The 26,308-nt window shown below is 41.4% G+C and overlaps 5 protein-coding genes across 5 annotated transcripts; all 5 read right to left on the reverse strand.

Annotated features, from left to right (window-relative positions):
- Positions 1–290: 290 nt before the first annotated feature.
- Positions 291–4,881, reverse strand: LOC119554974. Its single transcript, XM_037866103.1, has 2 exons — positions 4,738–4,881; positions 291–1,213 (listed from the first exon to the last, which is right to left on the reverse strand). Exon 2 carries the CDS (start codon positions 813–815, stop codon positions 552–554), a length of 264 nt encoding a protein of 87 aa, XP_037722031.1. The 5' UTR covers positions 816–1,213; positions 4,738–4,881; the 3' UTR covers positions 291–551.
- Positions 4,882–5,373: 492 nt separating this feature from the next.
- LOC119554975 lies at positions 5,374–5,954 on the reverse strand. The gene is made up of 2 exons (XM_037866104.1): positions 5,854–5,954; positions 5,374–5,795 (listed from the first exon to the last, which is right to left on the reverse strand). The coding sequence occupies exon 2, from the start codon at positions 5,727–5,729 to the stop codon at positions 5,511–5,513; it is 219 nt and encodes a 72-aa protein (XP_037722032.1). The 5' UTR covers positions 5,730–5,795; positions 5,854–5,954; the 3' UTR covers positions 5,374–5,510.
- Positions 5,955–6,330: 376 nt separating this feature from the next.
- On the reverse strand, positions 6,331–11,994 carry LOC119553473 (probable serine/threonine-protein kinase dyrk1). The gene is given in 4 exon segments (XM_037863882.1): positions 6,331–7,347; positions 7,443–7,565; positions 10,681–10,832; positions 11,955–11,994. Coding segments are annotated over 3 exon segments (1,086 nt in total). The 5' UTR covers positions 10,828–10,832; positions 11,955–11,994; the 3' UTR covers positions 6,331–6,531.
- A 6,032-nt stretch (positions 11,995–18,026) lies between these two features.
- LOC119554477 lies at positions 18,027–23,387 on the reverse strand. The gene is made up of 7 exons (XM_037865393.1): positions 23,164–23,387; positions 20,563–23,101; positions 19,848–20,499; positions 19,050–19,790; positions 18,793–18,968; positions 18,423–18,739; positions 18,027–18,353 (listed from the first exon to the last, which is right to left on the reverse strand). The coding sequence occupies exons 1-7, from the start codon at positions 23,263–23,265 to the stop codon at positions 18,120–18,122; spliced, it is 4,761 nt and encodes a 1,586-aa protein (XP_037721321.1). The 5' UTR covers positions 23,266–23,387; the 3' UTR covers positions 18,027–18,119.
- Positions 23,388–23,657: 270 nt separating this feature from the next.
- LOC119552559 (glycylpeptide N-tetradecanoyltransferase) lies at positions 23,658–26,007 on the reverse strand. The gene is made up of 2 exons (XM_037862180.1): positions 25,712–26,007; positions 23,658–25,150 (listed from the first exon to the last, which is right to left on the reverse strand). Exons 1-2 carry the CDS (start codon positions 25,914–25,916, stop codon positions 23,946–23,948), a joined length of 1,410 nt encoding a protein of 469 aa, XP_037718108.1. The 5' UTR covers positions 25,917–26,007; the 3' UTR covers positions 23,658–23,945.
- Positions 26,008–26,308: the final 301 nt, after the last annotated feature.

Here is a 26,308-nt window from a genome sequence, read left to right on the forward strand (position 1 = left end):
TCTGTGACAAATGTTCTTCATTAATAAACCCTTAAGATCTCCATAAAAACGCCATTAACATTTCAGTTTATATAGCACTTCCTTAAGTGCAATGTTTGCAATTCGCAAGTATTTTTATGGCGACTTCTTGTGGTTTTGTTTGCAAATTGCCCTGAAATTAACCCAAATACATGAAAGCCCCACCCCAAAGCAAAGATTTTGAGTCATTCTTATTTGCTTACCCAACAGAACCAAACGTAATGCACGATTTTGATACCTTTTAGTACCTTCCTAAAAAAAAGTCGTTCAACTTGTTTTATACAGCTCCTTATTGTTATTGTTTATTACATATAAAGATTGTGTTTACTTTTGCAGCTTTTGCTTTGGATTTTTTGTGTTGTTTTGTATTTTTCTGTTGTTAAATGCAACTGGTTCGATTTTACATTCTCTTAACAGGAGCCTTGAGATGTGGCTGGCTGAATCGAATTGCAATTCCGCGAAAAAGCAAAACCGATTCAGCCGAGCGATTGACCTTGACAAGTGGGTTCAATCGAGTCGAGTGGAGTCGGTTGTTATAGGATGAAAAAGTTCACCACGAATCGGAACACCTTGCTCAGAGTGCTGTTCGATTCGGGTCGCTCCGGGGATTCCTCTCTCAGCTCGGCACCTTCCACCAGATGGGCATCCAGTTCGGCCTCCAATTCTGCCCCATATCGTAGGATATACCACTCGGCCAAGAAATAAATGACCAACGTAATCAGTGCGAACTTGACGTAGATCTTAAAAATGTCGAATATGTGCAGAAACAGCTGATGCAGCAGCTCCATTAGATCCATTTTGGCGGTAGCGGTCCACGTAGCGTATACTTAATGCAAAACTTTGGATCTTCTTCGTCGTGTTCGTCGGCCGTGTATCGACAATCGGGGTTTTGCGATTTCGGAATGGGGTCGTGTTTGGTTAGCTCTACGTATTATGCAATTGCCAGCCCAAAGATTTCGTGTTGATGATGCACATTTCGCTTTCGGCCGCTTGACTGATGTCGCCTCATTTGCATTTGATCGCGTTGATGATCGCGCCACAAAAGTGCGTGTATTTTTCGATATATCTCTCTCCTAATGTTCAGCCATTGGGCAGGCGCCTTAATTATGTTAATTTGTTAGGAGCATCTTGGGTATTATTTCTTTGATGGCCGGCCTTTCTTTCTCCGTTTGTCTCAGACCCCGAAAATGGCTCCCTGTAAATACAAATTTCGTTTTAATTTGATTGGAAATTAATTTGATATACACACAATGCCGAGCGAAAGGGTAAACAAATTGGATTGCGAAAAAGTGGCCCAAGAAATGGAGCACGGGTTGTGACTGGAATGGTAGACCCGTCTTAACCATCGATCGTTTGGAGATTTCATGCTTGGGGCAGGTCGGATTACTTAATTAGCATGGAAAATGGTTTTTTGGCTAGATTGAATATTTAAATGCAAACTGATAAACGGATTGGCTCGGAAACCAGATCGAATTTGTCGGGTTAAGCCTTGAGATTTACGCAGAGATGTTGTAATAAAATATTAGTTATAAAGCGTGAGAGAAAGAATGGAAAATGTAAAGGTTTATCACAAAAAATCTTTAATAAATGGTTTAAATAAAAAGGCAATTTGTAGTTTAACCAAGTAATCATTTTTCTTTTGGTAATTAAAGGAAAAGGTTTGGCAATTTTCCACTTAGCAATTAATTAATAATTTTTAGATAAACAAACTTTTCATTTTCAAACTAACCAACCGAAATAGACCCATTAACATAATCATCATAATTTAGGTAATTTCCACTGTGAAGTCATTAAAAAACAATTTGATGTGCCTCAAAATAAACATATCAAACATCTTTGCTTAAGGGTTGACCTTATATAAACAGAAAACAGACATATTTGGATAAAATCAAATCACTTCACCTCACCAATGGCCCTGGTAATGAACGCTTTAATACTACTTCAAAAAGTATTTATAAATTTAAAAAGTTTGTAAATGGCTTAAAGATCAGTCAATTACTACTCCCACTTGAACTATAATTGACCCTGCTTATAAACTTTAAAATGACAGTCAATCCAATATTAAAGATCAGCTACAAATGGCTACCACTCAATCTGTCACAATCATTTAGTTATTAAAGTAACCAAAAATGTTTGTGCAGCTTGTTTGTACCCCTTTTTTTCATAGACTACGCCTCTGCCAGTTGCCATTCGTCAGCGGGCAGATCGACAATTTGAGACAGACCCAAGTCAAAACCGGAGATTGCATCTTTTGGATTTGAATACACTTGACAATCGCTTAACGCAAACCAACTTAACCTTACCCAAGACGAGATCTTTGAATCGAGGGGAGTGGAGGAGCGGTCTCCTCTTCAGCAACTCGATAATCGCAGCAATTATACTAAGCACACAAATCAACTTCAGCTTGGAGACCTGTTCGAAAGACGTCTCTCTGCTGGAGCACTGGGAAAACAAGCCGCATCGAAAAGTTTTGCATTAATTTCAAAACGCATGCGAAAAAGACGCAACTTATTTATAAGACAGAAGACAAAAACAACCGAAACTGCACTGGGCAGAGGCAAAGAAAAAGAAACCAGTTGCAAATGCGGCATACAAAGTGGATAGCCTTCGTTTGTGGGGACTTCAGTTTCGATTGCGACTCTTCCTGCCGATTATAGGATGCAAAAATGGCAAATGCTGAAGTTGAAGTGTCGCCTAGAATCTTCAGCGTCCCCCGAGAGAAGACTTCACTAAGATGCGCAACGACAGGTCGTCCAAAATGGTCAAGAAGATTTCGCAGAAGACTCCTCTTCACATCCCATGGAGATGAGACGATATGAGTTTCGAGTGGTGTGTTGGTGCGTGGATCTACCGGTTTTTCGAGACCAGACGCAGACACCTTGAAAGACCTTCTGACATTTGCCAATTTTGTACTCTTCTCTTAGAGAAGTAGTATTAAAAAGTGTTAGAGATATACTAAACTATTTATAATTAAAATTTAACTAAGTTGCAAAACCTATTAATAAAATGTGGAACTATTTCTAGAACTATGCATATGTTTAGGAGGTTTAAAGGTAATCTGGCTCTTAAAAATGTATTCTATAAGTTTAAGTATTGTTTTTGAAATCCTAAATATATCCTGAAAACCACTTTAAATATTTATCTTATTAATATTATAGATTTCACACAACTGTGTTTTCTTAACTATATTTTAAAACAAAATGTGGAATTTATGTATGCTTATTTTTTAAGCTTTAATACGACTCTTATATAGAATTCTTTCCCTAAAGTTTTTAAGAGCATTTCAACTTCCCACAAAGCAAGAGTCAGCATCACGTTGGGTAAATGAAATTAATTTGCGCAATTTATTGAAGACAGTTTCAACATCATGAAGCCGGGTTAATGAAATAATTTCTTGTTTTATTCCGCCCTCTGCCCTCACCAAGTCATATCGTATTTCTGTTCATCCATTTGCATGAAATTCGCGTCACATTGTAAATTATTTAGTTGCATATTAATTAGTGGACACTTCCAGCAAACCGTAACAAAGAAACAACACTAACGAAGAGGCAAAAAATATTGTTTAAGCTTCTTGCATAATGAAAATGGTGTTAACTTGACTCCAGTTACCAGTTCGTCGTTGCCTTTTTTTAGCTTTTGTTGGCGTCTAGCGTCTAACCCATTAAAAAACGTGAACCGAAATGTGGGGAAAAACGAATGTGGGTGAATGGTCAAGAAAAGTAACATTTTGTGATTTATAATTCCCAGCAGCTGGGGGGCACTCGTGGGTTAACGGGGAGGGCGGGTTAATAGAGCCAAGCCAAACTGTGTCACACTTTGTGCCGCTTTCGGTTAATGACTGAAATTGAAATTGACTTTTAATTAGGTTTTTGGGTTTTGGTTTTGGATTTTGAATTTGCCTAAAGACGCGACATTTCCGCATCAGTTGGAGGAGGAGGCCTATTTCTTATGCACGAACGACTGGCATTGCGTAGGTGTAGTATACATATATATAATTACCCGCGATTATTTCGCCTGGCTGTACGCGGAAATGTAGTCTCAATCTCCCGTTGTGGCATACAAAACTTGAAAACTTGAACTACTTCTTCAACTCCAACTCTTTTCCCTCCTCATTTAAATTCGGTTGGGTGGTCTGGGGTGTGGATGGGTGGAAATGGCCCGATGGGTAACGATTATGATCGGCACACAAAGATTACAGGAGGTGTTTGCATACGCTTTGCATTATTCAAAGTTTTCAACACCATATGAGTTGCTTTTAAAATAAACTTTTATAAAAAAATCTTTTGAATTAGATTTTATTGACTTAAGACTTGAATAACTTGATATATGTTTCGTCAATATAATAATTCACAAAATATTTAGTGACTATAATATAAAATATAATAAAAGGTATAACGATTATACTGTAAGCCACCATGTAACCCCATTTAATCTATAGAAATGTAAACCCACCATTATTATTATGCTACCTCCTACGTTTTCCCCAAAACCCTTGGTGGAGATACTAATCCAGTGAAGGGCGATTAGCTAACTTATTATGTCTGCTAACCATTGTCTGCTTCCTCTTCCCATTTAAACGTCACAGTGAACATTCACCCACCATTTGGACCGCATTTGTGTACATTTCCTAAAAGTTGGTAGTGTTGGTACAATCATCGTAATTGGATACCTACTTTTAAGGCCTTTATCATAAGATCACTAGGGGTCTGCCATACTCACCGCATTATTTATCCATGGCTCCATTTTATCGTCTTATCGAAACAGTAAACAAAATAAAAAAACAAACGGACGCAGCACATAAAATATTTTTGACAATGGCCAGGCTTTTTCAGTCGGATCGAAAGCTATACCATATGGTTCACAGCTGATTGCTGTCAAGTTAAGCTTTAAAGAGATTTAATGTGCGAGAGAGACAACAATTGAATCAGATACAAAATCGTATGTATGTATCTGAAGATCAGCTAAAGCTCTAAAGTTTATTTTAGTTTAAGAAATACATTTTAAAATATTTTCTTTTTATCCTCTACATATAAACATTTTTAGCCATACTTTTACCATTTACATTAATTTATCTTTATATTCCTCTTTCTGTATTTTATGTTTATTAAACCACTTTAGAAACTTTACAGCCGAAAGCTAAATTTGTTGTAGCATTCAGCTCTTTTATGTCTTAAAGCTCTCTAATTCAGTATAGGATAAGAATTGTTACAAAGTTTTTGTAAATATTTCATTTCATCGTAGTCAGCAATTTGTAACCCTTGTGCTTAAATTTCTCACAGTCATCAAAAAATGATTCAAAGGGATCCAGGTCTGTTTAGCCATTGATTTTGTTTATTTTGTATAAAACATTAAATCTTTAGTTTTTTACATTTATTTTACAGTATATTCAGTTTACCATATTTCCCTTAGGTGTCTTTTGGGACTATTAAGTTTAGTTTTGTTTAATTTTAGACATCTTGAGATTATGATTGCTGAATGAGGCGTACAACATTCTAATCAGTTTCTTCGTTTGTGTTTTTGGCAATCCATTCCTCACAAAACGGAAGTAAATACCACTTGACAAAGGCGTTAGCAAAAACCACGGCGAATCTTTGAAGCGGATTATTAAAAGTCAGCAAGTTCAAAAGTACGAAGGCCCATATAGGCAAATCAGGCATAAGAGAACAATATAAAACGATATCTATAGCCAGTATAGCCAGTCTTTCGTTCATGTTGCGAATAAACAAATGGATTACTTTTCTTCCTTCTTTATTTCTACTTTACTTAGTTGCAGCCCTCTAAAAACAAGATTTTATTAGATTGGATAACTATTAAAGATTGGTTGGATACACATACCGCACAGTTTCTTAAATACGAACATCCAATGCTGACTAAAATTACAAATTACAATGCGTTCCCAAAACGTTCGTTATTCCTATCGGATCGAAAGCTTTAAAGTTTTAACCAGATGATCAAAAGCTTATTCCCAGTAACCGAATAATTTTTGATGCAGATCAGCTTATGAATGAAGCATGAGGTTAAAAAAAGGTAAAATAAAAACAAAAATGCAAAAATATTCAAAATCTTCTTGTTTTGTAAACTATTAACCATTTTTAAAAATAGTAATTCTAGAAATGATTTTAAACCAAAAATTAGTTATATATGTATTGGTTTTTGCTTTTTATTATTTTCCCACCTTATTTTTCTTTATTTGCTCACTGTCATAAGCTAACAGACTTAAACTACAAAATCTGAACTGCTTTAAAACATCTATAATAAAATAAATAACGATGTTCAGTGATTTTAAATTCTTGTTTATTTTATTGCTTTTGTGGACATCACAAGCAAAGTTTTTCTTTTACAAATTTAAATGATGGTGTGTGTATTTAACAATGAAAGGAATGTGTTTTTATCTTATATACAACGGATAATTTTGGGGAACACTCGAAATTTGTATAGGGGGAAAGTAGCGCCAATATGAGGTGTTTTTTGTGACAACAACATCAAGAACAACGAGTATAAAGCTAATTAAACTCATTCGATGGCCTCGATTATTTCATATTCTTCATCCAAAGAATGATCATAATCGATATTGTATTTGTTCTTGATCTTGCTCTTGTAATCCTTGAGCTCCGCGTCGCTATCGAATTTATTTGTGTTATATCGCTGTTTGCCTCGTGAGCTGTTGCTGTTGCTGTTGTTCTTCTTGCCGGGTTGGGGGGTACTGTGAGGACGATTCCTAGATCTAGTTTGGTTGTTTTCCCTATCTCTATGGTTAACTCTACTAGGCTTTGATTTTCTTTCGCTATTTTTACTAGAATTATGTTGCTTCTGGTTCTGATGTTGCTGCTGTTGCTGTTGCTGTTGCTCCTGTTGCTGCTGTGATGATGAGTATGACGATTGAGGATTGGTACTTGGTGTGGTAAATCTCATGCTACCTCTAAAGCTATTTTTGGTCATTTTATTGTAGTTGCTGCTATCTACGATTCTGTTGCTGCTGTTGATTCCGCCGATTGCCGAGTTGCTGTTGAGTGCTTGATGTTGCTGCTGTTGCTGTTGCTGCTGCTGTTGCTGTTGGTTTTGAAATTGCCGCTGTCTTCCGCCGCGCTGTCTGGTTCCGTTTGCTGTCCCAATCTTATACTCATCATCGGCCTCATATCATACTTCATTCTGCTGCTGCTGGCGCTCTGGAATGCGATACAGCTCGTCGTTGTTCTGGTAGAGTTGCTCCGATCCCTCGCAGTTCACATTCGACCACCAGTCGCATACCCTCACGGCCTGGTTGAAGACGGTTCCATTGGGGCAGAGGAAGGAGTACTGGTGTCCCGAGTGGAGGCACCAATGCCAAACCTAGAGGAAAGGATCATATTTATATATTATTTTTAAGATAGCAATATAACACCTTATATCGTAGAAGATATAAGGAAAATTATTTTGGACCTCACCTGACAACGCGTCTCTGTATCAGCATAGTAACCTGGCTGGCGACCCTGGCAATTGAAGGCCAGTCCCTTGGGAACGGCATCATAGGCGGGATAGTCCTCACCAGCAGTATAGCCATCGATTTGCTAAAATATACAGAAAAGGAAAAGATTACATTACTACTTATATATCCATTTTAAAAAGGATTTCTTCTTTTTCTGGGATAGATTCATAATCAAACTTATAGGCAGGGTTTCTAAAATTATAATATCGGATTGTCTAATTTTCAATGGTTTGTTGAAATGAATATATATGCTAATTAAATCCAACTTGTCATACTATTACCACCATTTCGGATTTGTGAAAAAGAGATATAAAATTAAATAACACTGCAGTTAAAAGTAATTCTCTCGCACACCAGGTATGGAATTAAATTATGACTTAGTAGATCTCTCGTGTGAATTATCTCAGCGCAGGCAGACCAGCGACCTTCAATTGTGGGCGGCAGTGTGGGAGGTGAGGCAGGTGGCACATGTGGCAGCCGAACATTGCCCAAGCTCAGCAACAAAATGAACTCTAAACAATAACAAATTACAATTTGAAACAATTGCAACACAAACAAAAAATTTAAAATGCAAATGCAACAGCCCAAATACTGTCGAAAAAAGCAACAAAAAACCAACAAAAGAACCAGCGAGTGTTGAAAATTGTGCACTTGCAACAGTTGCAAATAATTACGGGGGAGGGGGGAGTGGGAGGAGGTGGGTCTCTGAAAAGAGTATGTGACAACCAACTGTCAATCTCATGCGTACGAAACCATGAAAAGCCGAAAGAGCAGACTAAAACAATAAAACTTGGGGGCTTCAACACGGATCACAACACACCACATATCGAAGTTGGAAAAGATGCGATTCTTTTGTGTCGATCTCTCGGGGGAACCATCTGAAAAAGCATCCATTGGTTCCAGCCTCATTTGTTCATGTGTTGCATCTTCGCCGGCTGTCTATCTTGATCTTGCCTCGATTTCTTATCCCATTGTTGCCGCTGTTACGCTCAAATAAATCTCTTCCTTTCGGCCCATCTCTCGGCTTTCAAGGGGTTAAAGCTGCCGCCGTTGGCGCTCGTTTGTCTATTTGGGTTAATGCTGAGTTTATGCTAATTGAAGATGTTGGGACAGGGCAAAGTGATTGGCAATGTGCAGTACTTTGATGGGGGTGGGAAAAATGGCTGAAAAGCAGGGGTTTTCTTCATGGGAAAAAACCGGGAACTTATGGGGAACATTATAGAGATCTTTAACGGCTTTAGGGCTATAAATTTCTTACATCAGATATTTAATCTTTACTTTACAGCCAAATCAATTGATTTTTTATTTCTAGTCACCTAAGTAACATTGAATAATCTAGAGATAGTTATGGAGATCTTTAACGGCTTTAGGGCTATACATTTCATACATAAGATATTTAATCTTTACTTTACAGCCAAATCAATTGATTTTTTATTTCTAGTCACCTAAGTATCTTTGAATAATCTAATAAATTTGACTATCACAGCACAGATTTATTTAACTATCCCAAAACAGATTATGTATGTTCAATTTTTGTACAAATACAATTTAATTATCTTAGGATGTTGCATAAAAAACTGTAATAAAATGCTTGCTTTTCAGAAATTTCTTTGAATTGTAACTGCTTGCCCTAAAAAAGTTGTTCAAATATATTCCTTAAAAACTAAAAAATATTGTGCTCCATTCAATAATTTAGAAAACTTAAAGCAACCAGGATTGCACTCCAGTCCCATTTCGATTGCATTGCGAATTCGACCTGCCTCGTTTTTCGCCTTAACTTCTCTCAATCACTTGCAATTTTCACGCTAATAACTTTCCAGGGGCTTTTAGCCTTTCCAACGGCAACAAAAGACTTGAACAACAAACTATATAGACCGCCCATTGCCTCAGTAACCCAGAAAGCGGACAAGATGCCACTCTCGAACCAAACACCGCGCACCATCAATTATTTCCCTCCACACTCAACCTTTGGCCAGAGCATTTTCCTTTAAATACCAACTCGCTAAGCCAACCGAGATGGGCCCATGGGAGTACGGCTGGAAAATGGTTAGTTTTCCCTGCATTTTCCTTTTTGTTTCTGTTTGACGAGTGCGCGGCTGAGGGGCCACCAAGGCTAATTGATAATGTAACACGGCGGGGAATGCCTCAAATGGTGGAAAGCGAATGTTGTTTTCCCTTATTTTGGATATCTAACTTAGCTACACTTTGAGTTGATAGTGCTATTAAGTTTCGTTTTCATATTTCTAAATAAATCCTGGAATATACTGGTAATTTAAAATACTATGATATGTTTTTAACAATATATTGATTAAAGAAAAGTTATTTAAAATAATTACCAAAAGAATATTTAAAAAATTTAATATTATCGTTTTGAAGAAAAGGTAAGTAATTATTTTAAGTTGCAAAACCCCTTAGTTAGTGTACTTAAATCAAAGGAAGAAAGAATCATGACGACACCTCTTTAGAAAGAGGCGTCCCCCAACTTGAATGAGCTTTGGGTATACTTTTCCCTCCTGTGTTTCTGGCTGGGACGTGAGAAGTTGTCTAACACTTTGGCAGACAGGTTGTCTGCATCGTGTGTTGCATGCGCTGCCCCTCGCGCCCCAAATCTTCTGTAGCTTCTTCTGGGTCTGCGGGCTCTTCTGCACTTGCAAAATTGCATGCTGCATGAAAAGAAGATGGCCAGGAGGGAGAAAAGGGGGCCACAAGCGTTTTTTTGGGCTTTTTTTGAGGCAACAATTGTAATTGTTGCTGGTGTTGCTAGAGTTGCTGTTGTTGCTGCTGCAGTTGTTGCTCCCGTGGCTGCAACTTTGCGTGGGAGTTTGTTGTTGCTGGCTGAGATCCCTATCAAACAAGAGACAAATGTTCTGCGCAATCTTTTTACTCGGTATGAATGTAGGAAATTATCTCAGATGACACTTTTTTTGTGTGTTGCCGCTGCTGTTGCTCATGTTGATACAGCAACGATACCGACAAATGGGAACAGACGCGGCCAATGAAGTTGTCAAATCAATGTTGGCCAAATTATTCAATAAGCCATTACCCAAGCTCATAAAAAGAGGCACAGACAAAAGATATTTGCTGTAATTGCGGGCCATAAAAACGATCAAAAAGGTACGAAGGGGTTTCAGGGCTGCCTGGGCTTTTTGGCCTTTCTGATTTGGGATTGGGATCGGGAAGAAGACGACTCCACTTACCCCATTGACACAGTTCCCTGCCAGCATCGAAAACAGTCCGAACACGACTATCAAAATGCAGGCGCTCCACTGAAGATGTTGCTGCCGTCTGTGTTGCTGCTGTTCATGTTGCTGCGGTGATTTGTTCGCTGTTGTTGTGGCTGCCATGATGTCTGTTGGTTTTTTTTGTTAATTTTTTTGGTAATACGTAATTTAAATGTGATTTTTTTCCTATCTAAAAAATACAAAACGACAATCGAAAGAAAACGAGTCGAGTGGGTTGATGATATTAATTTTCTGTTTGTTCCATTATGTTATTTTAGAAAGGAAACATCTTCTCTTTCTTGGCCTATGCGGTATATAATTAGATTTTATATCTAAATGTTTATTATGCTGCTGAGAGGAGGCAACCGCAATTGCTAATGGACAATCGAGTATTGCTGCCGTCGATGTTGCAGCTGCTGCCGGTTGCATTCACTTTTTGAGCGTCGGATCGGATGCATCTAATGGATCTTAATTGATAATAACTCGAGTTGTTTTACTTGGGGTTAACGATATTGCGTTGGGTTCTTGTTTACCATATTGTTCGATCGTAATTTGATTATTTCTTAGAAGGGGATGTCAACACAATTTCTTAATCTTTTGACATTGCTTAAGAATTAGACGGAAATTAAATTAATTTAACCAATTCAGAAGAGTCTGAAAACACAGAGTCCTGAATAAATTTAGCCATAAAAATGAGATCTACAAACATGTTAAATATATTTGTAGGAAACATTAAATTGCTTAGTTTTTAAAAATTTTCAAAATATATAAATTATATTTCATGTAATACATATATATTGTAGGACACTACCTAATTTGAACTTTTAATTGTATTTATTATTATAGGAAACTATATCCTTTGGAGTTTATAGAATTCCTTATAGTAACTTCTAGAACTTTTATTAACATTCTTGTGATCGATGGGTTTTATTTTTAACCAACATTTAGTTAAAGTTTTTAAATTAGTTTTTTCCTATTCCGTTATTTTTTAGTTCCCTAAAAATTGTACACAGGTTTCATAGTTTGTCCGCGCCTAAATATTGTTTCTCAATTGGGTAAAGTTCACATGGGCATCCTGGCCAGTTCGTTCTACCACTTTTTGCACCTCTTGGGAATCGATTTGCGTAGTTGATTGCTCAACTCCCAGCAAAAAATTGAAAGCCACGCACTTTGCCGCGCTAACGAAACACACGCCGCAATATATTAAAGATCCGATGGTATCGTATCGTATCGTATGGGATCGGACTCACTTCAAAATCGTTTCGAACGGAGGATCAAGCGCTGGGGCTCTGCACGTGTTGCCGCGTTTGAAGTTGATGCAAAAGTTGTAAAAAAATTCGCATCAATTTTAGTTTTATACTCAAGAGCAGAGCTCCGGCTCGTCGGACTCTCCGCAGATGAGCGAGGCTGCCAGGGGCCAAATCCACCGCGTCATCGTTGGAATTACCAAAGAGCAACCTCATCGCCGACGAGACGAAGCTGGAAAACCTAAATCATCGTGTCTATTGATGGCTCGCTCGGCTGGTCGGCTCTTCAAATCGCGGTTATTCTCTCATTCATGAGTGCGGGGGATTTCGCGGCTTTATTTTGGGAGCCACACACCAAAAAAACGCGGTCGGCTTTTGTTTTGATTTCGCGGTTTGTTGATGTTTGCCTGGCTCTGTCGCAAAGCTGCGAAAAATTAGTGCATATATCAGCTTATTGATGATGCCACTTGGCCAACTCAACAGCAATTCCATTTAATTGTCGCGCTTAGTGCGAAATTTTCGTTCATTAGCGCCGGATAAACGAAAGACTTAGGCAACGAACTCGATTGGCATTGATGGGAAAATATTTTGATAAATGCGGAACGGGACCATCCAAGTTATGAGAAAATTAAACAAAACAGTAAAATTTAAATTGCTTTATAAATTTTGATATTTGGTAAATTTATTTTATTTTAATTTCGATTTTTAATGGACAATACTTTTATTAAAGCAACTGGTTCAAAGTTGGTTTGAAAATTTTAATTATCCAATGATTTTCAACTTTTCTTTTAGTTAGACAATAAAGATTATTTTATAATTAATTTAAATATAAATCTTTTTAGTACAAAAAAAAATATTATATTGTTTATTTCTGACAGTTAAAAATCTCTTAAAAACCCTTTCAAAGTTAGTAATAGTATAATGAATATTATCCACATTGCTGGGTCTTCCCCAGAACTTGAAGTCCCATAAGGATGTTGCCCAAGTGATTCCGGCTTAAGTATTTCCCCATCTTCTGGCAGCATTTAATTTCGATTTGCGAAAAATTATCATAAATTAGACTAATTAAAATAAAATGCTGCAATAAATTTCCATCGCAGCCGTTGGCAAGAGACATTCATTTGCTCTAGAATTGATGCAGTCCCAGCCGTTGAGCCGAGCCGCTCACTTTCAAAAGATGTGCACGGTGGCAATCCGGTTCATTGAGTGCGCTTCAATTGCCGAGACATCGACGGAGTCTCAAGACCTGGGACCCCGAGACGTGGCTGCTGCATTCTGGTTCACCTTCGAGAAAAGCACAGCGTTTTCAGCCGTCAGACATTGCCAAACGATCGTCTTTCGTGGCTTAGTTTTTGGCTTTTGAGAGCGAGTTTCGGCGATTGGATTGTGTGAGAAATTCCCTTAATCAGCGCCAGTTGCACTGCACCAGACCACTGAAAATGGGCAAAAGAGTTGCGGTATGGTATGGTTTTCTTGAAAATATCTTATTATCATTAGGCGTTGGTCGTTCTCCCTCTTGCTGGAAATCTGGTTTGGTTTCCCAATTGATTTTTCGGTAATGGGACATTAATCGATCGGAGTAGAATTGTTTTCCTACCCCCACTACATTAAGTTTTAATGATTTCACACGCCGAACTTGTGGTAATTTACTCAGTGCGACCTTGACTTTTACCCATTTGAAGGCCCAAGACCAGCAGATCCATCAAAATCATCATCATCAGCGGTGGCGGTAACGCTTCTTCTTCTGAAAATTGTTTAATACGTGACGAAAACAATGATCAAGTAATTATGTGGCTTATAAATGTCGGCTTCCCGTCTCCACGAACGGTATGATATGACAGTAAACGCATTTTTCCCTCGGCTTTTCCGTTTCCATTCTTTTTCAGCCTTAATGGGCTTAATGCTGTAATTTATTAAATTAGTTTAGAAATGTTTTTTTAATCGCCTGCAAAGAGCCATCTTTTGTGTGGCGAATTGTATTACCTTTAATGGCATTACATCAGGGTCTGCGGAGGTTGACCTCTAACTGATCGTTTTTTAACCACTAGTTGTTTATTGTTTGCGGTTAAAATCAATAGAGCATTATGGAAGTACTCTCGATTCTTGAAAGGTATCATACGCATATTTGATTGAGTGGGCTTAAAATGAATACTTAAGAGTCTCTGTGCACTCAAAGGGGTTATTATTCTTGCTTAATGAGCGGTGATTGAAAAATATTAAGTCTTCATATTTCTGAGTTTTCGCTTTTCCTGCCACTAAACATAGTTATTATTTAAAAAAGATTTTGAAGAGATGGTGTATTTGAAATAGTTCTTATTATGGTAATGTGTTTACATCTCTCTATTATGTTAACAAGATTTCAGCTAATAATTCTTTTTATGGGAATAACATAACCTGGGTAGGCTAAAAGTAATCTTTTTCTAAGTTGATAAATCGAATAGTGTTTATCTGGGTACTCCAAGTAGTTCAAGGCTTTCCTCTTGACCAGTTCATTCATCACTTGGTCCACCCCAGCATCATTTGTCAATTGCAGTTCTCTGCCGGTAACAAAACATCCCCCACCACCCAATAAAAAATACTGGCAAACAGACCGCAAACATTTGGATAAACGCATTTAGTTCTCATTGTTCTGACTTGGAGTTCGCTGCCCCCTCCAAAAAAGTAAAAAAAAGAAACAGAATTAAACCGACTTCTCTGCCATTGCACAAAAACAATGCATTTCGGTTTCGGGTTGTTCTTTTTTTATGACTTCGGAACCAGTTGATTATTGTGCAAATAAAAATTCTAATGACGATTTCGGCAACAACAATGCAATTATGCAAAGCCAGAAGAGGAAGGTAATTAAAGGCAGAACAGCAAAAGTTGCAGGAATGATAATTATCACGGCGCTGCAATCAACAATGAATATGCTAAACAGTCCAAGTTCCAAGTTCCAAGTGCCAAGTCGAACGGAGGAGAACATCCTATGGAGCCATGCCACATGGTGGCACATGCCACATCCGCCAGAAGCCGAAAAAAGAGCAGAAGATACACCGCCATGATCTATCATCATCACCGGGTCGGTCTTTGTCTCGGATTTGCGCAACTCCACCCCTTCCTTCCTTGGCACTCTCCCACTCTGCCCAAATACCATACATCATCCGAGCCCAAGCTGAAAGCTAAAAGGTTTCACTCCACCACAAATTGTGGCAAATTGTCGATGGGTTTTGTAATCAAACCGATGCCAAAGCTCCGCCATTGAATTGTTTTGCCCAACGTTTTGCAGAATCTGCCGCATATGGGTCAAAAGCGAATTTGCCTTTGTTTCGCCAAATTGTTTTGTCACTTTCGGATTAATTGAGTACATTTGGCCGCAGTTGAGTTACCCAACGTTGATTGATATTTTTCCACCCTCTTTTCGATTACTTGCCAGTCATTTCAGTGACTCGATTTAAAGAAATTTGGGATTTTTATTCGGAAATATTTGCCAGTTTACACACGTGAATCACAAAAATGTACCTTTCTAAGGTTACTGTTGAAAAAACATATATGTTTTATAAGTAATCTAAAAACATATTTTACTTTAAATAAATTTGTTTGCTATTTTAGGTATATATAAAAATTACAACAAATAAAATATGTTTAAAAATTATTCAATTAATTTTGTAAAACAAAGTTATTTTTGAATCTGATTTAATTCTAACTGTATTACATAAATAACATAATTTTAAAATCTTCTTAAAAGTGTTGAAGTAATTTTGTATACTTTTTTTAAAGTTAATTGTGCATACATATAAATATTTCCTAAATGTGTTGAACGGTTCTTTGATAAATGGCTGTCAGATATAAATTTTAAAAAACTTTTTGCAAAAGATCCAAGTTAATTTTATGATTTCACAGAACATTAGCCATTTCCTACGACTCTTCCAGTTGCTCCATCGAATTTTGTGACTTTCAATACCATTATGATTTACGACTGCAATTAGTCATCACCAAAAAATGTGCCAAGAGAATGCCAAGAAGTACTGATTGAATTGCCATTTCATGTCCATACAAATTATGCAGCAGCAAAGTGACAAGAAATACTCGAGATTCGACTCACAACAAAACAAAAAGAAGCTGAAATGGAAAACAAATCACAACAACAACGATGGCAAATGCAGTGGGAGATGATTGAAATTAATGACAGATCCATTCAAAAATATAAAAGAAACTGACTAGAAGGCCAAAAGCGCCTGAACCCTGCCTGATCGGATTGCAAAGTTCACAGTGGATGATGATGAGGCTGATAGACAGCGCCTTGGGGGAAATTTCATACAGAAAATGCCATGAATAAAACGAGAGGAGATTACATTGCCCAGATACCGGAGTACTTATGAAGGAGCACTGCCAAATGCCAGTGGAAACATAACGAGGTGCGAACAGGGTCAGCACTGGTAGCCTTTAGCTAGGTGAACTCAATCGAATGGCTAGTTGGCCAACCGAATCTGGTCCGAAGCAGGTAGTAAAATTGTCAGCAAAGTGCTAAGGCTAACTTCTAAATGTATGTGAAGATCTAGATGAGAGATCACTGGAATTTTTAAAAGAATGTCGCATTCATTGTGCAATTGTTGATTCAATTGTATTTTTAAGGATAGCAAGGCCCAGTTGTTTATTTTCAAGAGTTTATTTTATTCCGTTTACATTTATGTTATATGCCTAAAAATTGATGTTTTCATCTATAGTCATTGCATTGCTTTTGAGCAAACTTCGATACAAATGTCAAGTTTTAGACAACAATTTTATAAACTCATCTTTTCCTTGAGCTCATAACGAAAGATAGCCATCTCAAGGCATTTTTTTGGCCAGTCAACAATAGTTGAATATTCAGCATACGTCATGTGGTCCGTTGCCCAAGCCTGCAGTTCAAGTGGCTCGCTGAGCGCTTTTAGTTTTTCTTGTGTTTTACATTTTTTGTTTGTGGTATTCGCCGGCTACCATTTAAATTGATTTTCGCTTTTATGCCACAAAACTGGAGTATATTTGGAGGCAAGGTCAGTCGGAGCTCGATGCCTTGCTGACCATCTGCACAAAGTCGATGATCATGGAGCGAGGATGATGACGTTGACGTCTCAACTCTCAGAACAAACAAGTTGTAATTGGGTCGACTTTTGTGTACTCGAGTAATCACAAACAACGACGGCACGAGAAGGCAAAGGCCTCACAAAATGGCCGAGTCATAAAAAACCTTTATCAAACGCTTCGCTGATCCGACAACTTAAATGATGTTTTTCTGTATTCTGTTGTTTTCCCCCCATTTGTTGTTCGTGTGAACTGGGGAAGGACGACCTTTGGCCAGAAGATGACACCTTCGCCGGAGTTATCCATTTCGTGATGTTATTGGGAATGACTTAGCCAGGTTTTAGCTTCTATACGGTTCCGACGGAATTGATTTCTGTTTTTCATTGACGCTTGAGCTGCGATTTGCCTCTGAACGAGTTTGGCATTTGTTTATTTCAGCTTAATATTCAGATGTTTTCGGCAATGATCATAAATTGTTATTGTTCCATTGCCGTGGGATTATTTGGTGTAAATATATTACCCAAAAAAATTTATGGATAGTGAGTATACGCCTCAAGCTAAAAACTTTAAATAGTTATTTGTGCAGCAGGTTTTGTTTGCAGTTAATGTAGTTTAATTAACTGGAATATGTACATTAAAAATTAAAGGGAAGTAATCTTTCGGTATTTAGCTTATGATTTCTTACTTTTGAGCCCCCTAAAAATGCGTTTTCTTTTTTTCGGATAAATAGTTTAAAAACGATAGGAGATAGTTAGTTAAATAAATAACGCATTCGATTTTGAAAAAACAAATTTTTGGTGGTCCAGTGTAAATATTTATAAATGAATAAGACTTTTTTCTATGTCACATTTTTTGAAGATTGATAGCTTAAAATAACTGAAAAATATTTTGAAGCATAAAAACTGTGGATGAAATAAAAATAAAACTCTGGTGAAAAAAATTGTTTGAACTTATAGATTCTAAATTATATATTGTAAATGAAAATGTATTAATATATTTAAATATTTATTATACACATAAAATAAAAGCAACAAATGTTATTGAATGGCATCACATATTTTCAAATTCATGGAGCTATTAATTTGGTTAGCCGCGGATCCCCCACAGTTATCCATAGAAATATCACGGTTAAGTACGCCTCTTGATGATCGCCATGTTGGCTAGCTGCAGAATGCGGTTAAAATCGACCTTGACGTGGGCGCGCCAGAACTTGCAGCGTCCCCAGATGACGGCCGGATAGTTGGGGCTCATGATGCCGTGAAAGATTCGGGCAATATTCCGTCCTGTAAATGTATTGTCTGGATACATGTTGATCAGGGCGTGTACGTCATCTATGATGTGCTCATCGGGCACGTTGCTGGGCTAAAAGACAGGGAAGATGAATATGTTATGGTAAGCAATGGATTTTTCAAATCTTGGAAAAACAATTACCTCTACTTCCAGTTCCAGATCCTGCGGGTAATCATTGGCAAAGTAGTTGCGCACTATAGCCTTCAGCTGCTCGCCACGATCTTGGGGAAAATCCGCATTGCAGCACTGGCTGCAGGAGCTGTATGACACTGCCGCCAGTCCATGGGCCACATATTGCAACTGGATGAGCTGTGTACGCTCCTGTTTCACGGAACGCGTGTAGAGCGTGTCCAAAGCGCTGTCAATCTCCGATTCCGTAAAGTCACCCGGCACCTTGATACGGAATCCCAAGTCATAGAAGCTCACCGTGATGGGCGATCGCTTTGGAAAGCCATTCACTGTCGAAAGATTGCAGTTTGAAAAGATCCCAAAGATCGGAGTACCATCTCACCTTTCACCCATTCCAGGTCCTTCAGTTGGTACTTGACCACGCCACTGTTCCAACCAATTCCAGCCGCAATGTCTGTCACCGAGAACTCTATGATGTTGGAGTCCTCCTTGAAGGTCTTGTCCCTAATCTGCAATGCAATGGCCATGGCCAAGGGTGGACATTCTTTTGCAGCGTGCCTGTGAATGGTGAAGCCCAGTTAGAAGTGATCTGACCACATAGTATCGTAATACTTTTCAAGATAAAAGTAAGAAACTCACTTCAGGTACTTGGGTCCGCCGTAGGAGATCACCTTGGCCATAACATATGCTGAGCTCAGCACACTGATGCACCACCGAGGATCCAGCTCCATGTAGCAAAGCAGCGTGGATATGTTCTCCGCCGGGATGTCCAGCATCTCAACGGTTTTCTCAACGGAAAAGCCTATCTCATGACCCGGGCATGCATGTACCCTCGGACCATCACCCTCCTGAGCAACAGCTAGAGCAGCTGTCTTGGAAGCCTCCTTATCACAGCTACAAGGTACGAAGATCTTCTGCAGCAGCTTGCGTATCACATGCCTGTCAATGGAGTTGGCATACACATGCCGACGCAGCTCACTCTGGTCGCCACCTTTGGCATCCAAGAAAAGGTGACAGTGGGATGGCAAACCATCGCGTCCAGCTCGGCCTATTTCCTGCACATAGCTCTCGAAGTTCCGTGGCATATTATAGTGGATCACGGCCCGTATGTCCGGCTTATTGATGCCCATGCCGAAGGCTATGGTGGCCACCACTATACGCAACTCGTTGCCCATGAAAGCCTTCTGGACGGTGCGGCGCCTGGAAGCGGGCATTCCGGCATGGTAGGGCTCTGCCTGCCAGTTCACCCGTTTTCGTTTCTTTCCCGGATCCTGGGCTGGCTGCCTACGGTCCTGCACACATGTCCTAATGAAGCCAGCGATTCGCTCGCACTCGTCCCGCCGTGTGCAGTAGATAATGATGGATTGGCAAGGCTCAAAGCTGAAATTATAGAAAATAGTTGAGATTTCAGCCTTCAATTTGTTAGACATGCATTACCGTTCGCTATTGAGTAGTTGGAGCAGCGCCGCATCTCGGTTGTGATCCTTGGAGACGGACAGCACCAGATTGTCTGGCAGTGGGATGTCGCTAATAACGCCTCGCTCTCCATCCGTAATTCCCAGGTGGTTGATGATGCTTATGCGCGTGGGCAGTGTAGCCGTAGCTGTAAGTCCCAGCACAGTGCTTACCCCGAGGTTCTTCCGCAGCACCTTGCAGATCATCAGGTAGCTAGGCCGAAAATTGTGACTCCATTGGGACACGCAATGCGCCTCGTCAATACAAGCAAATGCAATGGGTGGCAGCTGGCGGAGAATAGCTCCAAATCCGGTGGCTCGTTCCCCGGCAACTACTGCTTCCGGCGAGACCAGAAGTATGTCGACCTCGCCATTGGCAATCATCTGCTGGATCTTCATACGCTGCGGCGCTGTCTGGTTGGTGTGCAGGCAGTGGGCGCGCAGGAAGTGCGGCACGCCGGTCACCTGATCCTCCATAAGCGACACAAGGGGTGAGATGACCAGCGTAATAGCTCCCACCTTGCGGCTATACAGGTAGGCGGGCAATTGGTAGCACAGAGACTTGCCACTGCCCGTGCTGAGCGTAACCAGCGATGAGAGTCCGGAAAGAGTGCGCATGATAGCTCGATCCTGACCTAGTTGGGGTTATTAAAAAATATATTTTATTCTGATATGCCTTGAGTAAAGGTTTATCTTACCCTTTCTAAAATTACTGTGACCGAACATGTGCAATGCTTCCAGCACCTCGGGTGTGGTGTTCTGGACACTTCCGTCCGGTAGGAGATCGTATAGGGGCTTCACCCCGCCGTGGCGGCTGCGAGTTGAAGTAGAAGCGTTGGCATCCAGGCCAGCCTGCTTAAGGAACTCCTCAGGGATCTTGTGGCCGACGTATGTCTTAATAGGCGAAGCTGGTTTGCCTTGGGAACTTGGCTGACTTAGCGAGGCTTCCACGGCTGCATCCAGGGCCTCGAAGTCGACGTCCATTTCATCGCTAGACCAATCCGGCTCCTGATACGGTTTTTCCTCTTCATCACCGCTGCTGACTGGCATCTCTTTCTCTGATTCCTCAGATTCCGCGGCTTCAAGAATGGCGGCATTGGCTGCCTGGGGCAGCCTTGATATGTTGCGACTGTGAGCCACCACTGCTCCCTGGCTGGCCATCTCCTGGGCCTCGGCCAGTGTGGGAAATGGCGAGGGATCCTCCTCCAGCTGTGCGGATAGGGGCAACAAGTTATCCCCTTTCACCTTGCACTGCTGGGCGAAATGTCCGACTCCGCCGCACTGGAAACATGTAAGCACTCCTCCATCGCAGCCACCCATGTCCATATCCGGCCCACTCAAAGCAGCCACTCGTTTCTTATGACGCCACTGCTGCTTCTTGTACTTGCTGAAGTTCACGGTCTTTTTGCCGCGAGAGAATTTTTTCTTTTGAATGTTAATGGTAACAAAGTTCTCGTTTAACTTCCCGGAAGCGATTCGCTCCTCCAGTTTCTTTCGGGCTGCAGCTCGCTTTTCATCTACGCGAATGTTGGAGCCATCTGCTAATCCTGCCCCAGTAAGTCCTGCAGCAAAGGTGCTAATATAGCGCTGAGCGGTGGCATCGGCTTTTTCCAGATCTTGCTGATTAATGCGAGGGACAGAGGTGATGTCTCCTGCCTCCAAGGCCAGCACGTATTTGAGATCCTCAGGATTCAATGGCTGACTCTGGTCCTCTTGGGGATTAGGCTCAGGTTCCGAAGCAGTGGCTTTCTTGGAGTTCTTCGGCTTCTTCTCCGCCTTGGGTTTCTTCTCGGCTTTGATTTTAGGTTTCTTTTCAGCTTTTGGCTTTGGTTCTGCTTTAGGTTTGGCGGTCTTTCGTTTTCCGGCGGCTTGTTTGCGCTTTGCCTTATCTTTCTTCCCCTTCTCCGGTTCATAGGTGGCGTCCTGATCTTCGTCGGCAGAGAAATCCATGCCATACTCATCCTCTGGATCTTTGGGATTCAATGATTCCAATTTCGGTTCAACTTTACTGGGTATCTCAGCTGCAGCGGCTACTTGAATCGAATCGGGTGCAGTTGGCATAATCTTGCGACGTTTGGCCAGCTGTCGATATTCCTGCGGCTCTGGCTCTTCCTCACTTTCAGCCACCACAGAGTCGGAATCCGAATCGGCTTCCTGCTCGACACGTCGAGGTTTATGTTTAGAAGTTAATTTCTGGCTAGAAGCAGAGGGAGTCCCACTTAGTTGTGCCGGTTTGTCGATTATGACGGAACTGTTAGTTGCTTGCGACACCTTTGTGGCTTCATCCTGTTCGTTCTTGGGCTGCACCTGCTTTTCGTCCTTAATGGATGGCTTTAATTTACTCAAATCAAGATTGGCCAGCCCAAAGTTCGTTTTCCTAGACGGACCACTATTATTATTCGTTTCCGCAAAGGGCGTATCCGCCTCAAGAGTGTTCTCCGTAGTGTTTCGCTGTAGCCAGCCGTCATCCACCTGGGTTTTAATAGTTTCCTTGCTGTGCTCGCCGCCCAGCAGTGAATTGCTGGCTAAAGCCAGCTCCTTCTCCTTGTACTCCTGTGCTTTGCGTATCAGTATGGTCTCAAAATCGGGCAGTTCTTCTACCGGACCAGTCGAAACTGACCTAAGGGTACTGGTAGAACTGGAGGCGTTGATGGAACTGTTTGAGAGCGGCTTTCGGGGATTTCGCTTGGCGAATCCGCGCGTGGATTGAAATAGCTTGGCACTCAAACTGGGCTTTAGACCGGCGACCGCTTTAGGTTGCTTGCCCTGCACTGGAGCGGACATGGATGCCTCTAGTGGCTGTGGCGTTGCTGCTGGCTTCTTGCTGACATCTTTGCCCCAGGCATTTTGGTTGATTGGCAGCTCCTCCACCGCCTCAAATTTACGGATCACATGGTTCTCATCGCGATTGACCAGATTGGTAAGCACTTGGCGATTGGGCAGGTCCTGGAGATTGGAAAATGAACCAGCCGCCGGCGGCGTAGGCTCCTGCAGATTGTCAGAGCTCTGTGGCTCCACCAGTGCAGATATATCCAGGGGCAGTTGGGGACCTCCGTTCAGACTGAGGTCCTGATCCAGCATGCTCACACCCAGATCGCTGGCCTGCGACATCTCCAGGACATCGAAACCATCTTCGCTGAGCACATCGTTCAGGGTCTCCTCCAGAAAGGATGTTTTCAGCTTGTAGTACATTTTGTAGGAGTCGCGAATCTCCTGGCTGGCCTCCCGAATATCATACTGCCCCAAAAGATGGAGTAATTTGCATCATTTTAATATATTAAAGTAGATCCCAATCTTACCTTCGATGGAACCCGGCCATTCTTCTTCTTGAAATCCTTTTCCCACAATTTGACGCGTAGCTTGTACTTCTGGTATTTCAGCTTGAACACCGAATCGTCCATGTCGACGGCCGTCTTAAATGGTTACAAACATTAAAACACAAACATTTGGAACAAGATTTCAGGCGACTACAAAATTAACACAAGTGCAGCTGTTTTCGCTGAGCGCGCGCTTTTTCGCCGGCGTTGCCAGACCAATGCCGGTGCATGGAGAGTTGCCAGATCATCGCGTGCATGGACAATGGGCAAAATAGCGTTTGACAAATATAAAAATCTAACATTAAGAGAATTCTTAATTACAATTGGACGGGCTTGCAGAAAAAATCAAGCCTATTTGCCAGTAATAGCGAACTAAAAAAATCCGAATGAATTCTTAGTATTCATTGAGGACAAGTATAAGTAAATTTCTTCGAATAAATAAAATAAATTCAGGCAAAACGGAAAAAATACCCAAATTATATAGATATTGCTGCGCATTTTATTCAATTTGTGTTCGTTTTTGTAGTAAAAAATATCCAAGCTTGGCCGTTGCAAAATGCAGTTTTCACAATGATGCTAGGTAGGTATAGGTAAATGACTCGCAGAGGGCTTTCCTCGCTGGAATAACTGAAGATTACAGGTAATAGCTACGTGGATAGGAGCCAAGCAAAGCAGCCGCACGGGATTTCCAGCGGGGTGGACAAAGCGGAGGAGGGAGAGCGGCGAAAGGCAGGGCGAGAATGTAAACATAGATGTTGAGGTGCCTACATGAGTATCAGGGCAATCTCCTCCGGCTGCATCGATGGACAACGCCAGTTGTACAAGTAGTACTGCAGGTTTCCATCCCCGGCACCGAACTTCAGCGGAGCAAAGTACTTCTTGTTCTCCATGAGGTCAAGGGCATTGTACACGTCCATCTGGACATTGCGGGCCGAGATCAGTGCATCGTTCATCAGGTCCAGCCACGGTGTCTTTGTCGACACATTATAAAACGAATAGGCGGCGCGAACGGTCTTGTGCACCGGATGGTGCATCACCGACGAGGGCAGGCAGTAATAGCTGGTCAGATCAGTGATGTTGCCCTTCTCGTCGGCCACCACGAAGCAGTCGATAATTCCTTCCTTGGGTGTAAACCAATGGCGGAACTCCTCCTTGCTGAACACCGGGCTCAGCTGAAAACGCTTCAGGTAGTCCTCCAGCAACTTGTGCGCCTTGTCCATATCCTTCGCTGTGATCCGGCGATAGCCCTTTGTCTTTGGCTGATCAGGCAGTTTGTACAGCTTCATGGTGCGCTGCATGGTCATGTTGCGGGCGAGATGCGAGAAGCGCACGTCCACCAGCTTCTTGGGGTTAAGGGAGCGGTGCCAATAGCGGCAGGTAGCCACCGGCGTGGGCAGCACGACCCCAGCCGTGTAAGCCGCCTGGAATATTCCCGTCAGATTGACGCGACGCGTGATCTCACGGATTAGGACTGGAGCCACCCGCTTGCTGCGCAACTTCTTGTGGACGCACAGGAAGTTGATGTCCACCACCTTCAGCACCTTGTCGTACGACTTTAACTTACTGGGTATGGCCGAGATGAAGCCAACCAGTTTGTTGGACTTCTCCACCCGCACGCCCACATGCCAGTCGCGTTTCCAGCCCGGCGGCTGCAGCGACCACTTGAGGAATTCGGGCTGGTAGTCGAAACGGAACATGGCGTCGTCGTCCTCGACATAGTTCTCGTTGAGCAGCGTGTACAGCTCCTTGAGATCGTTGGCGTCGGTCAGGTCCAGTGTCACCCACTTAAAACCACCTGGCAGGGTGTAGGGCTCCGCCCGGATCTCGCTGACCTCCTTGTTTGGTTCGATGCATTCATTGGTGGTCACCTGCTCGTCCAGCTTGGTGACCGGCTGTGTGGACCAGAACGCAAATTTCTTGCGGGTGCTGGCCATCGCATCGGATACGGCCTGTAGCAAGGCCTGCTTGCCTGAAAAAGAAGCGGAATATTAATTTTAGTACGCCATTGTGCTGCTCCTCCTCCAAATATAAATAGCTTTTCGACGCTTGGAAATGTTTTAACTCAAATAACAAATCTGACGCATTAAAAAATGAAGGCTACATGAACGAACATAGTATCGTACTAACAACTGACAACAAGCTGCCAAAACGGGGTGTTTAAGCATGAATCAAGAGTGTTATCAAGGTTTTATGAGTTTTAGTTTATTTCATTTTTTTAAATTAGCTCGAATTTGGGTCTTGCTCATGTTTTTGTTACTCTATAAACATTATAAAGCCATCATACAAATTTCTGAAGATTTAGTGATAATGTAACACAATAAAAAAATTTATGATTCATCCCAAGCTTATCCATGAATTGTACTTTCAATGAAATGGCAAAGGAATTTGGAAACGGTGAGCAAATATCCTTCCACTTGGAAGTTCAAGCTAAAAAGGCCGGACTGTAGTTCCCGACCAAACCTAACCTCATTTTTTTCAGCCCCAAGGAGGTGCCTCCAAAGGTGTTTATTCTGGCGCAAGGACAACTTACTTGAACCAGCGGACACCGAGGCCTCATTCTTTGCCCCATCCGACTGCTCCGCATCCTCGTTTTCGCCTATATTCGCGGATCCCGTGTCCTGGATCTTTAAGCCGGCAAGAACCTTCTCGAGCATCTCCTCCGAGGCGACCGCCACCTCCTTGGCCTTCTGCTTCAACTCCTCACCGGAATGGTCGTCCGCATTCTCGTTAGGCATGTTTTGCACTATATTTCTGTTTAAATAGTTTAGCAAATTAAAATTGCAATGAAATCGCAGAACTACAAAAACAGCTGACACGATAGTTCTCTTCCTCTTCGATTTCAGCAGGCGCTTTTAAGCTGCTCAACGAACGGTCACTCTAAAAAATATATCGATAGTTAGCGAGGAGTCGAACCATTTAGCTACTTACAGGAAAAGCCCGCGCAAATTAAAAAATAAAACTGAACTGCGCTCTGCGATCTCTGCGTCGAGACCCTCAACAAGCTTGAGTCCACTTACGCCAATACGTGCAACGTGGAGCAACCTACGTACTACCTAGTCACCATACGCGCACCGGGGATCCACCATATTGAGATGTGCTAGGGCTGCCGAAACCATCGGTACGTGGA

This window comes from Drosophila subpulchrella, chromosome 3L, assembly GCF_014743375.2.
Source record: "Drosophila subpulchrella strain 33 F10 #4 breed RU33 chromosome 3L, RU_Dsub_v1.1 Primary Assembly, whole genome shotgun sequence".
In the NCBI taxonomy this organism is placed as follows: Eukaryota; Metazoa; Arthropoda; class Insecta; order Diptera; family Drosophilidae; genus Drosophila; species Drosophila subpulchrella.

Bases quoted from the DNA above. Each gene is read 5' to 3' on its own strand.
- LOC119554974 (XM_037866103.1), bottom strand. From the start codon at position 815: ATGGATCTAATGGAGCTGCTGCATCAGCTGTTTCTGCACATATTCGAC.
- LOC119554975 (XM_037866104.1), bottom strand. From the start codon at position 5,729: ATGAACGAAAGACTGGCTATACTGGCTATAGATATCGTTTTATATTGT.
- LOC119554477 (XM_037865393.1), bottom strand. From the start codon at position 23,265: ATGGACGATTCGGTGTTCAAGCTGAAATACCAGAAGTACAAGCTACGC. The intron at 18,969-19,049 runs GTGAGTTTCTTA...CACCATTCACAG, and splicing joins GGCGGACCCAAGTACCTGAA to GCACGCTGCAAAAGAATGTC. The intron at 18,740-18,792 runs GTGAGATGGTAC...ATCTTTCGACAG, and splicing joins GGACCTGGAATGGGTGAAAG to TGAATGGCTTTCCAAAGCGA.
- LOC119552559 (XM_037862180.1), bottom strand. From the start codon at position 25,916: ATGCCTAACGAGAATGCGGACGACCATTCCGGTGAGGAGTTGAAGCAG. The intron at 25,151-25,711 runs GTAAGTTGTCCT...CTTCTTTTTCAG, and splicing joins CTCGGTGTCCGCTGGTTCAA to GCAAGCAGGCCTTGCTACAG.